Source organism: Dendronephthya gigantea, unplaced genomic scaffold, assembly GCF_004324835.1.
Source record: "Dendronephthya gigantea isolate DGI-Jeju-01 unplaced genomic scaffold, DenGig_1.0 000247F, whole genome shotgun sequence".
In the NCBI taxonomy this organism is placed as follows: domain Eukaryota; kingdom Metazoa; phylum Cnidaria; class Anthozoa; order Malacalcyonacea; family Nephtheidae; genus Dendronephthya; species Dendronephthya gigantea.
The window spans coordinates 17,132-29,484 of record NW_021163257.1 but is presented as its reverse complement, the minus strand read 5'-3'; the positions used below and the strand labels follow the sequence as shown (position 1 = coordinate 29,484).

General features: G+C 38.7%; 1 protein-coding gene across 1 annotated transcript; it reads right to left on the bottom strand.

Annotated features, from left to right (window-relative positions):
• Nucleotides 1-874: 874 nt before the first annotated feature.
• LOC114540686 (neurotrypsin-like) lies at nucleotides 875-4,309 on the bottom strand. Its single transcript, XM_028560809.1, has 4 exons — nucleotides 3,958-4,309; nucleotides 2,743-3,066; nucleotides 1,372-1,695; nucleotides 875-888 (listed from the first exon to the last, which is right to left on the bottom strand). The coding sequence occupies exons 1-4, from the start codon at nucleotides 4,307-4,309 to the stop codon at nucleotides 875-877; spliced, it is 1,014 nt and encodes a 337-aa protein (XP_028416610.1).
• Between the last annotated feature and the right edge of the window lie 8,044 nt (nucleotides 4,310-12,353).

The following is a 12,353-nucleotide window of genomic DNA, read 5'->3' as shown; positions in this document are numbered from 1 at the left end:
AATTGAGAAATTTTCAGTGATAAATTGAGAACTGTGCAGTGGTAAATGATATTTTCACAACAGACCTCACTCTTCTCAGATGGGTTAATCAGTAATTGTCGCCCAAAATGCGGGAAATCAACGCAGAGGGACTCAAAAATACAAATAATTCTCTGTGAGAGATCCTGCAGACCCCCTACAATTATCCAATCTTAATTTTTTTAGTATTCTTCCCCCCTCCATTACACTATTTTGATTATATGTGCAGTGATAAAAAATTCTTAAAATTAGCTGATCAATTATTATTACTTTTGTGATGAGTGTGATCTCTACAAACTGTATCAAATTAAGAAGTTAGCACAGAGTAAATGTCTTCTAATATTATGCACACGTATTGTTAGAGAATTCTTTTGGTATGGGTAGGTAGTTATATAGTCTTAGAGACCCCCCCCCCGCTCCCCAGACACGATCCTGGGAAACGATACTTTTGCTAATGGAGTGTATATATGTTTTTAGACATCATTTGAAAAATGGGTCGCGCACAACTGGGCTTCAGGAAAGTTTTTGTCCTTACTGGGTGAGCTGTAAAACATGTGAGACCCCGTTTACATGAGACCTGAACGAAGATTAAGATTTTCCACAAGTCTACATGAGGCCGATACGAATTCCGAAATTCACCCCATCTTCGTAACTCATGTACTACAAACTATTTTTTCAAGATGGCGCCTTTGAATACCGTATCACTGCTCGTTTTGTAATATCATTATGCGATTGCGTCACATGCATGCATTTAAGATTTTTGCTGCGATTTTTTACGCGATTTTGTGAACGAGTAACGAGTTGCGAATTCCCTGATTTATAAGAACCCTTATTTGAATGTCATGCAGTGACTAATTCACTTATTTGTGTCTATAAAAAAAGAAAATACCACATAAAATCGGGGCAAAACCTACGAGCAGATTCGTGGTAACGAAACTCATTACCCGACGCAGATTTTCCGACTAGGGCTCTTCTGTTAACAAAAGATGAGACGCCAAAGGTGAGTTTACGACATCCGTGAGAGCAAAAAAAATTTAGAATTATTGGTATTATATTCCCAATGAAACGATTTAGCAAATTTTTAATTATCGCAAAAATTAGATAACTTATTCTTTCCGTTAAGCCAGCAGAAATTGTAGCTAACACACGCCCAACTTCAGTACAAAATGTTTCATCACCGGCGATAGAAATCAGAGTCCTTGACCCCTTCTTTAAGTGATTAACGGCACTAAAGTTCACTATCCAGATGATAGAGTTACACAGACAATTGCACAGATAAAGTCCGAGTTAACGGACGCTGTTAGATATTTGCTCAGAGAGCCAGCTTATCATGTTTATTTTTTTTATCTTTACCTTTTGAAACACATTCTATTCCAGCATCTTCGTAATGACTGAAATAATTTACTCCCCATCCACTATGAGAACAACTTATGAAATTTTGCTCCATTCCTTTGCATCCAACCCCGCATAACCATATCCGTCCAGAACCATGAGGAACCTGACCTCCACGAAGAGCTCTAACAGCATCTTGATAACCAAGTTGACGACACACAACTCTAGCATCTTTGAAATCCCATCCATAATCAGAGATTGTTCCCCATTGTCCATTGAAGAAAACTTCAACACGTCCTGTTCCATTTTTGCTTAAAGATCCTTGTAACCTCAGCGTTATATCAGCTGGAATGTTTAAAATATCTAAATAAAGCTTGTGTGAGTTATGCTTTGAATAGTTGAATAAATAGTAAAGTCATTAAGTGAAACTAATATCACGAAAATTTCTCATTTCATTTCTCAGGCCCATAGGTTTCCATTGTCTTTTAATGCATACGTCCAAGTGAAAAATTCAATTCGAATACGATTCCGTTATATACTGACACTGTTCAACACAATTAAACCATTGACACTTGTATACTTTGCCGCTTATATTTCGGGGTTTATGTTATAAGTTTAAAGTCCCGTTTACACTTGCGATTTTTGTTCTAATTTTTTGTGCGATTTTGCTCTCTCGATAGATGTAAACGAGTAACTAGTTACGAATTCTCTAATGTATAAAAACTCTGATTTGAATATCAGTAACTAATTCGTGTTTTGCGTAATATGTTTTTAATTGTATTGACATAATAACTGTATATTTCCTTCCCAAGAGCAGATTCGTGGTAACGAAACTCATTACGCGACATCAATTTTTTTTGTAGTGTTTTTCTGTTAACAAAAGATGAGACGCTAAACGTGAGTTTGCGACACCCGTGTAAGGAAAAAAAAATTAAAAAATTGGTATTATATTTACAATGAAACGATTTAGCAAATTTTCTATCATCGCAAAAATTAGATACCTTATTCTTTGCTGTAAGCACTGAGCAGAAATTGTAGCCAATTCAAGGCGAACTTCAAAAAAATGTTTCATTACGATAGAAATCATAGTGATTGACTCGTACTTTGCGTGATCACCGGCATTAAAGTTCACAATCCTGATAATAGAGTTAACAGACAATAGCACAGATTAAATCCGAGTTACACAAGCTGTTGAGCCTCAGGTATAAATGTCGTTAAGTCGTCCAGCTAATTCGACCCATTTTTAAAGATTTAGTAGGTCAAGTTTTTAAAATTAAAATTGTGTCAGAACAACAGGAAAAATCACTTTCAAATGAGAATTAGGAAAACATTTGCGTTTTTCAGAAATATGCCCAGAGAGCCGCCTGAACATGTTTATTTTTGTATCTTTACCTGTTGAAACACATTCTACTCCAGCGTCTTCGTAATGACTGCAATCATTTTCTCCCCATCTTCTATAAGAACAACTTGTCAAATTTTGTTCCATTCCTGTACATCCAACCTCGGCTAACCATATCCGTCCAGAACCAGGAGGAACCTGACCTCCCTGAAGAGCTCTAACAGCATTTTGATAACCGAGTTGACGACAAACAACTGTAGCAACTTTGAAATACAATCCATCATTACAGATTGTTCCCCATTCTCCATTGAAGAACACTTCGACACGTCCAATTCCATTTTTACTTAAAGATCCTTGTAATCTCAGCGTTTTATAGGCTGTAATATTTAAAGTGAAGCTTATGTTGACGTTTTGAATAGAGGAATTAATAGTAAAGTGAATCTAATATCACGAAAACTTCTGTTTTCGTTTCTCAGGCAGTGCGACCAACTGATCGACCGAGCGAGAGACCGAGCGAGCGACCGACTAATCGACCGGCTGACTGATTCGTTAGAAATTTCGCCAAACATAACAATATACTTCAAAGTTTCAAAGAAACTTTTCACTAAAAATGAAACGCCAAAGACGAGCTTGCAACATTGCGTGAAAACAAATAAGAAAGATTATAAAAACTGCTATTATGTTCCCAATGAAATGATTTAGCAAATGTTCTATTTGCTTCATATAAGATAACTTATTCTTTCCTGTAAGCAAGCAGAAATTGAAGCTAATACACGCCCAAGTTCATACAAAATGTTTGCTTTCGATAGAAATCATTGCCATTGACTCGTACTTTGCATGATTAAAAGCATTAAAGTACACAAGCCTGATAATAGAGTTGCACAGACAAAAACTTTCGTATAAGACGTCAAACGCGGAAAGTCCTATGTTACACGGAATTTGATTAGCTCGCCAAAACTATCGAGCCAATCAAACTTCGTACAACACCAGACTTTCCGCGTTTGACGTCATTATGCAATAGGTCTATTGCACAGATAATAGAAACCTTACGCAAACAGGACGACACCTTCGTAATGGCGTGTAGAAATGGCGTTAATCCCGCTTTTGCCATTTATATGCATAAATCAGCAACAAGGGAAGCAACGCCATTTCCTACACGCCATTACGAAGGTGCCGGCCTGTTTGCGTAAGGTCTCTAAAGTCCGAGTTAACGAATGCTGTTAGATTATGCTTATTGAGCTACTGTAACATGTTGTTATTTTTTGTACCTTTGCCTGTTGAAGAACATTCTACTCCAGCGTCTTCGGAATGCCTGCAATCATGTTTTCCCCATCCTCTATTAGAACAACTTATCAAATTTTGCTCTATTCCTTTGCATCCAACCTCATCTAACCATATCCGTCCAGAACCATCAGGAACCTGACCTCCCTGAAGAGCTCTAACAGCATCTTGATAACCAAGTTGACGACAAACAACTCTAGCATCTTTGAAATCCCATCCATCATCACAGATTGTTCCCCATTGTCCATTGAAGAACACTTCAACACGTCCTGTTCCATTTTTACTTAAAGATCCTTGTAACCTCATTTTGTTTGATATCGTTTTATTTGCAATCGACATAATACCAGTCCTATTCCCTCCTAAGTGCAGACGCGTGGTGACGAAACTAATTATGCGACGTGAATTTTTCCAGTAGGGTTCTTCTGTTAACAAAAGATGAGACGCCAAAGGCGAGCTTGCGACATTGCATCGGAGCAAATAAGAAAGATTAAAAACTGGTATCATGTTCCCAATGAAGCGATTTTTCAAATTTCTATTAGCGTAAAATATGATCAGTTATTTTTTTCTGTAAGCAAGCAGAAATTGAAGCTAATATACGATCAACGTCATGCAAAATGTTTCATCGCGATAGAAAGCATAGTCTTTGACTCATACTTTGCATGATCACCGCCAATAAAGTTCACAATCCTGATAATAGAGTTACACAGACAATTGTACACTTTAAAGTTTAAATCCAAGTTAATAGAGGGTGTTGAACCACAGGTATAAATGCTGTCAAGTCATTTACCTAATTGAACCCATTTTCAAAAGTTTACAAGGTCAGGTTCAAGGTCAGGACAGGAGGAAAACCACTTTTAAGTGAGAAAAAGAAAACATTTCCGTTTCTCAGATATGTTCTAAGAGAGCCACCTTAACATGTTCATTTTTTGTATCCTTACCTGTTGAAACACATTCTGCTCCAGCGTCTTCGGAATGCCTGCAATAATGTTTTCCCCATCCTTCATGAGAACAACTTATCAAATTTTGCTCCATTCCTTTGCATCCAACCTCGGATAACCATATCCGTCCAGAACCAACTGGAACCTGACCTCCGTTAAGAGCTCTAATAGCATCTTGATAACCAAGTTAACGACACACAACTCTAGCATCTTTGAAATCCCATCCATCATGACAGATTGTTCCCCATTGTCCATTGAAGAACACTTCAACACGTCCTGTTCCATTTATACTTAAAGATCCTTGTAATCTCAGCGTTATATTAGCTGCAATATTTAAAATATCTAAATAAATAAAGCTTGTGTGAGTTATGCTGATGCTTTGAATAGTGGAATAAATAGTAAGATGATTAAGTGAAACTAATATTCCGAAAAGTTCTCATTTCGTTTTTCAAACCTGTAGGTTTCCATTGTCTTTTAATGCATAATCCAAGAAAAAATTCAATTCGAGATCGATTCCGTTATACTGCACTGTCGAACACAATTAAACCATTGACACTTGTATACTTTGCACGCTTATATTTCGGGGTTTATGTTACGCGTTTATATAAAGTTCCGCTTGCACTTGCGATTTTTGCTGTAATTTTATGTGAGTTTAATTTTTGCTCTCTCGATAGATGTAAACGAGTAACTAGTTACGAATTCTCTGTTGTATAAGAACTCTTATTTGAGAATCAGTAACTAATTCACTCATTTGTATCTATCAAAGGAAGAAAACAGCACATAAAAACGCAGCAAAAATTGGAAGTGTAAACGGGCCTTAAGGTTTTTTAGAATTAAGCATTTTTATTTCGTTGTTTATAGACCATGCAGAGTTTCCGAGCAAGGTTTTGTTTGATATGTTTTTAATTGCATGCGATATAATCTCTGTATTTTCCCTTCCTATAAGCCGATTCATAGTAACAAAACTCAATACGCGACATGAATTTTTCCAATAGGCTTCTTCTGTTGACAAAAGATGAGACGCCGAATGTGAGTTGCGACATTCGTGAGAGCAAAAAAAAAGTATTCCCAATCAAAAGGTTTAGCAAATTTTCTATTAGCGACGAATAAGATGACATATTCTTTCCCGTAAGCAAACAGAAATTGTAGCTAATACACGCCCAACTTCATACAAAATGTTTAATTACGATAGAAATCATGGTCATTGAATCGTATTTCGCGTGGTTAAAGGGAATTAAGTTCACAATCCTGATAACAGAGTTAAGTTGGCTCTCTGAGCATATATCTAATTGAGTCTGTTAACTAGGACTTTATCTTTTCAATTGTCTGTTGAGTTAAAATGTTTAGTTTTTGTATCTTCACCTGCTGAAACACATTCTACTCCAGCGTCGTCGTAATGACTGCAATCATGTTCATCCCATCTTTCATGAGAACAGCTTATCAAATTTTGCTCCATTCCTGTGCATTCAACCCAGTTTAACCATATCTGTCCAGAACCACGAGGAACCTTACCTCCGCGAAGAGCTCTAACAGCATCTTGATAACCGAGTTGACGACAAACAACTCTAGCATCTTTGAAATCCCATCCATTATCACAGATTGTTCCCCATTGTCCATTGAGGAACACTTCAACACGTCCTGTTCCATTTTTACTTAAAGGTCCTTGCAACGTCAGCGTTTTATAGGCTAGAATATTTCAAGTGAAGCTTATGCTGATGCTTTAATTAGTGGAGTAACAGTAAAGTGAAACTAATATCACGAAAATTTAAGGTGTCGTTTCTCAGACACGTAGGTTTCTATTGGTTTTTTTTTTGTATGCTTCTCTCCACCGATACTGTTCAACACAAATAAAGCTTAGCATTTGTACGCCTAGCACGTTTTTATTTCCGGTTTTACGTTTAAGCGTTTAGGGTTGATAGAATTCAACCTTTTTTCAATTAGCTATATATAAACCTTTCGAAATTTGAATACACGTTACCCTATAGCATTCAGTACAAGTTGTGGTTAAGTAATGGATGTAAAACAATTGGTATTATTATTGGAGTGAAGAGCATACCTGTGACACCAATTCTTACATGACATTGGATGTCAAATGTTCCATACTTGTCGCTGTACGTGTAATTGTAGTACCGCGTGTAATTACCAAGAGAAAACAAGCCAATAAGTTTCGGATTAGCGGGATTTGGTGTTGACGGGCATCTAGGCTTAGGTTCTGTCCAACTGACTAAGATCTTCTTGTTCTGGCCTTCTTCAACTTCAGAATTCACTGTTTGTGTGCATGGGCAATCACAAGCTAAATTGCAAAATAAACTTTCTGAAATTTACAGGTTTATTCCTGTGACGAAGAATTAAGAGACTAAAGAACGTACAATTAGGATATCAAAAACTTTGCTAGTATATACGAGATATTAAAGAACTGAAATTAATACTGTAACTGCCGACTTAATTACCAGCGACTTGCGGTCTCGAGTTTTATGAGGTTATTTAATAACAAAAGTAAATAGCAAGGAAACCACGCGTGATCCAGAAGTCAGGTGTTTTTGTCGAGGTGTCCTGCGTCAGCCTACCTGTTATATTGCGTTCTCACTCCATTTGCGGTAATTAGTTGCTCGGCACGCAAAGTGTAACTAGACTAACAAAAATTTTAATAGTTTACATTGAATGAACCTAAACTTCGTCCTAATGGATTTACACACGGCTGGTCCTTCTTCGGGAGATTCTTCTACCCCAGCTGCCACGGGCGCCAACATCAACTGGAGCGCTTCCTTTCAGTCGCCAGAGTTTCTCTCAAGGCTTCAGAGCGCAATGGGTAGCTTTGCGTCCACGTTGTCCCACACTCTACGACGCATTTGAAATAGTTGGGGGATGCGGTCGCATCCACTTCCATCGCACCAAGGTAACTTGTCTGTGCCTCAACAAGGTACGTTATACGCTCCTTAGTTTGTTACGGCTGTAAGGCTTTAAGCGATAGTACCTTCACTCAACACCTTCGCTCTATGCTGATGACACGAAAATTTTTGCACCCTTTAATGACTGCTGCGATCTGGTTACGAAGGTTAATAGTCATCTTGAAAATACATGTAAGTGGATGATACAAAACAAACTTCTGATCCATCTAATAAAACGAAACATATGGTATGGTATGGTATGGTATGGTATGGTGGTTGGTGTGGTGTGGTATGGTATGGTATGGTATGGTATGGTATGGTATGGTATGGTATGGTATGGTATGGTATGGTATGGTATGGTATGGTATGGTATGGTATGGTATGGTATGGTATGGTATGGTATGGTATGGTATGGTATGGGGTATGGTATGGTATGGTATGGTATGGTATACCGTATGGTATACCGTATGGTATAGCCGAGTTCTTCCTCGTCCGAATGTAATGTCGTACCAACGACACCGAATTATTTTAGCAAATTTATCGTCCGTTTCGGCGGATAATACGGTTTGTGGTCCGTACCAGCAACAGCGCATTATTTTAGCAAATCTATTTTGCGTTTTCGCGGATAGAAAGGTTTGTCGGTCGTAACCAGTGACAGGACGTTACCCTGGTCAATCTATGTTGGTCATCCTCGGGCCGGCGTCCATAACCCGCGCTTCGCTAGCTCGGTATTTGGATGGGTGATGCTTGCACCAACTCTTGGTTGCTGTTCGAGATACCTTTGGCATGGATCTTTCCTTAATCCAAGTTCCATTGCTAGTTCCCAGGCAATCTGCAGCCTTGCCTAGTCCCCAGGCCACCCAGGACAAAAGTTTGCATATACCCTTCCTAATTCGTAACTACGCAGCGGGGACAAGGGTTAATGTTTGCCTTACATTATGTAATTTTACGTCAGGTTTTACTGAATAATAAAGCGATTAAATTATTAAAAAACTGCGTGCTTCATAGCGGATAAATCTCCATTAGGCTTGTCAGTGATTAACGGAAATTTCTCGGTCAAGAGCGGCTCTATTGCGAATTTGCAGACCGAGAGCAACAATTACTTACCGACAACAGTGAAGTTAACAAAACATTTGAACTCTATAGTCTTGTTATTGCGTTTATACGAGTAGGGATAAGTAATCACGTGCTTGCCCAGGGAGAAATTTGCAGGAGACCTGACGTCAGGTGGATGGACTTGGCCTCTCTCATAATCAGAGCACGTGACTTCTGGTACTGACCAATGTAGGAGCCTTTTGATTTCATTAGGTTTAGCATATGCAATAAAGTCATAGTTAACGCCATCTCTGCATTCACCCCCGCCTTCAGGTTAAAAAAAGAATTAGTGTTTACTCTAAATTTGCACAGCATAAAGAGCAAAATTTTTTGAAAAGTGGAAATACTACAGATTTATGGGGGATTTTATTTAATATTATTTTGTTTTATCCAATGTAAAATTTTATATAGAATTTGGTGTGAAAATATTGGTATAATTGTTACACATTTATTCCTGTCTATAAGAAAGTATTCTTTTTCTTTCCACCGTGTTTTTATACAATTAAAGATGCACGGCTATGGAAGGGAAAAGAAGGGAAGGGAAAGATGCACGGCTATAGAAAGGAAGGGAAGGGAAGGGAAGGGAAAGATGCACGGCTATAGAAGGGAAGGGAAGGGAAGGGAAGGGAAGGGAAAGATGCACGGCTAAAAAAGGGAAGGGAAGAGAAGGGAAGGGAAGGGAAGGGAAGGGAAGGGAAGGGAAGGGAAGGGAAGGGAAGGGAAGGGAGGAGGGAAGGGAAGGGAAGGGAAGGAAGGGAAGGAAGGGAAGGGAAGGGAAGGGAAGGAAGGGAAGGGAAGGAAGGGAAGGGAAGGGAAGGGAAGGGAAGGGAAGGGAAGAAGGAAGGGAAGGGAAGGGAAGGAAGGGAGAAGGGAAGGGAAGGGAAGGGAAGAAGGGAAGGAAGGGAAGGGAAGGAAGGGAAGGGAAGGGAAGGGAAGGGAAGGGAAGGGAAGGGGGAAGGGAAGGAAGGGAAGGAAGGGAAGGGAAGGGAAGGGAAGGGAAGGGAAGGGAAGGGAAGGGAAGGGAAGGGAAGGGAAGGGAAGGGAAGGGAAGGGAAGGGAAGGGAAGGGAAGGGAAGGGAAGGGAAGGAAGGGAAGGGAAGGAAAGGGAAGGGAAGGGAAGGGAAGGGAAGGGAAGGGAAGGGAAGGGAAGGGAAGGGAAGGGAAGGGAAGGGAAGGGAAGGGAAGGGAAGGGCACAGCACACATACACTTACCAGGTAAAGTGCAGGAAGCATCAACTGTTTTATTCACAACTTTGTCCAACTCGTCCAACTTTAATTCGAATATTCCCTCTGGTGACGACCAGCCTTTAATATACAATTTCAACTTTTTGATCTCATTTTCGAAAACAAAGCGGACAGTAGTGACATTCTTCTTGCTAAGTATTGTGGTATATTCATCGACAAGCCTCGTTTGATTTTCTGCAGATTCGTGTGCGTTGCTGGTTAACAACAAAATAACGTCTTCTTTGTCCGGGCGGAAATTTTTAGGACTTGGCTCGTTAAACGGCTATGAAAAAATTCAATAATAAACTTGTATAACTGTTTCATGTTGAAAAATACGTAGCATTTGAGTAAATTAGTTGTATATTTGTCCCAATGGGCACCTGGAATTGGATGTTTCACACAGTTAGGGCTATTCAATCTCTACTCTATACTCTCAGCAGACTCAGCCAGCTCCTCTGAAATTATAACGTTATAAGATATCAATCAGTGACGTCAATGGAAAAGTGAGTTTTCATCAGTGAGCTCCATATATATCTGGAGTATGAAGTTTTAGTGCAAAAGTGAAGCCAAAGATGGCGGAAATTCAAGCGCTATAGTAAATCAGTTTCAGTCTCCTAACTCGCGCAGCCAAATATTTCTCATTGTTTTTGGCCTGGAGTGACGTTCCGGAAACCCTCAGATTTTTGTGTTTTTCATCATTTGAGAGCACAAAAATGGAAAAAATTTATTCGTTTTACTGAGAATAAGTAATTTTGTAACGACTGATAAAATATTGTTCGTCTATCAACGCTTTCTTATTGAATCATTCCATAAGTTATAGCTAATCTAGGTCTGAGGAGATTATTTTCTTGGTTGAAACTTTAAAATGGAGAGGGGTGCTGCATGCATTTATTTTTATATCGTATTACATTTATATCGTATTAACGCAGATCCCTTCCTCCTTTTTGGTTTTAAATTGCAAGGAAATTTCCTGGAATTTTTAAACTCAGGCTATCATGTGAAAGGATAACTGATTTTCTTCGGGGTTCTGGCTTATGATTTGCTAATTTTCATTCTCAGATTACCTGCAGAATGATATATAAATTACCAAAAAAACCCCAAATTGTTTGCCCTTTATACTATCATAAACTGGGGTAGGTTTATCTGGGTAGCGTACGCTTTACAGTCTTTACGTACCGACCTCACCTGGTAATTGTGGGGTCCTGTGTAATATCATGGTTTAACAACTTTTTTCAATAACACGATCGAATATGAGCAAAGATTGAAAATACACTTGTATGAATGTTACATTGGTAAAACATTTTATGCCTACTTACATTTGCCATACTTTTGAACGCCGTATTGCCGCTCGGAATATTTTCGAAGTCAATTCTATCCAGCCACTGCATCAACAATGTTTTGTTCTTAATTTCGCCAACCTCCAATAATTCTCTAGTTCGGTTGTCGCTTGAGAAGGAAGCGAAACCAAGATGAGTGCCTTGCTCTTCCACGCGCAGCTTTTCACTTTTGATAAATTTTTTCAGAAATTCTTTCACATCATCGATGTACGCAGAGTTAACATAATTCGAAATGTCCCAGAGAACAAGGATATCTTTTTTACAGTCTAGAACGAAATAGAACACAACTCATCAGTGCACCCAATGACACAGGTAGTGAGGTAGAGTCAGTCTAAAGTATATAACAAATATGATTGTTGTTGATTAAATCACGAACAAGAATCATTGAACTCGGTGAAACCCTTGTTGATGTTATCATTGCATTCTCACCAATACTGACTGATTATCAAAGTAGTGCTGTCCTAGGAAATGTTCAGTGACGATCTTCCCGCGTGTGTATTATTAAAATTTAAAACCAAGAATGTCCCACTGACAAATATTACAACTCGTAGCAACAATGAAGACCATGCATCCAAGTTTATATCTGGACCTAGCCCGGTGGCGTAGCTAGCCTGACGATTTTGTCCCGCTATGTAAATTTCAAGTTATTATAATTATTCATTTTTTTAGAAATTTATTATTTTCACAGTTAATGATCACCAGAATATCAGCATAGCGGGACAAATCGTCAGGCTGGTTACGCTACTGACCTAGCGGCCATCTCACATCGATGCTTTTTTTTCAAATTAAGAAAGATGAAATTATCTGGGTCCGGTTGTATAAAACTCTTAACTACGTTTTAACTACTTTTCAACTACCCAACTGTACAGGGTGTCCCAAAAAAACCCGAAAACTATTGAAA

Coding starts and splice junctions, on each gene's coding strand:
- LOC114540686 (XM_028560809.1), bottom strand. CDS start 4,309: ATGTCGATTGCAAATAAAACGATATCAAACAAAATGAGGTTACAAGGA. Junction 3,067..3,957: donor ATGTTCTTCAACAGGCAAAG/GTACAAAAAATA, acceptor TAAATATTACAG/CCTATAAAACGCTGAGATTA. Junction 1,696..2,742: donor AGTAGAATGTGTTTCAACAG/GTAAAGATACAA, acceptor TAAACATTCCAG/CTGATATAACGCTGAGGTTA.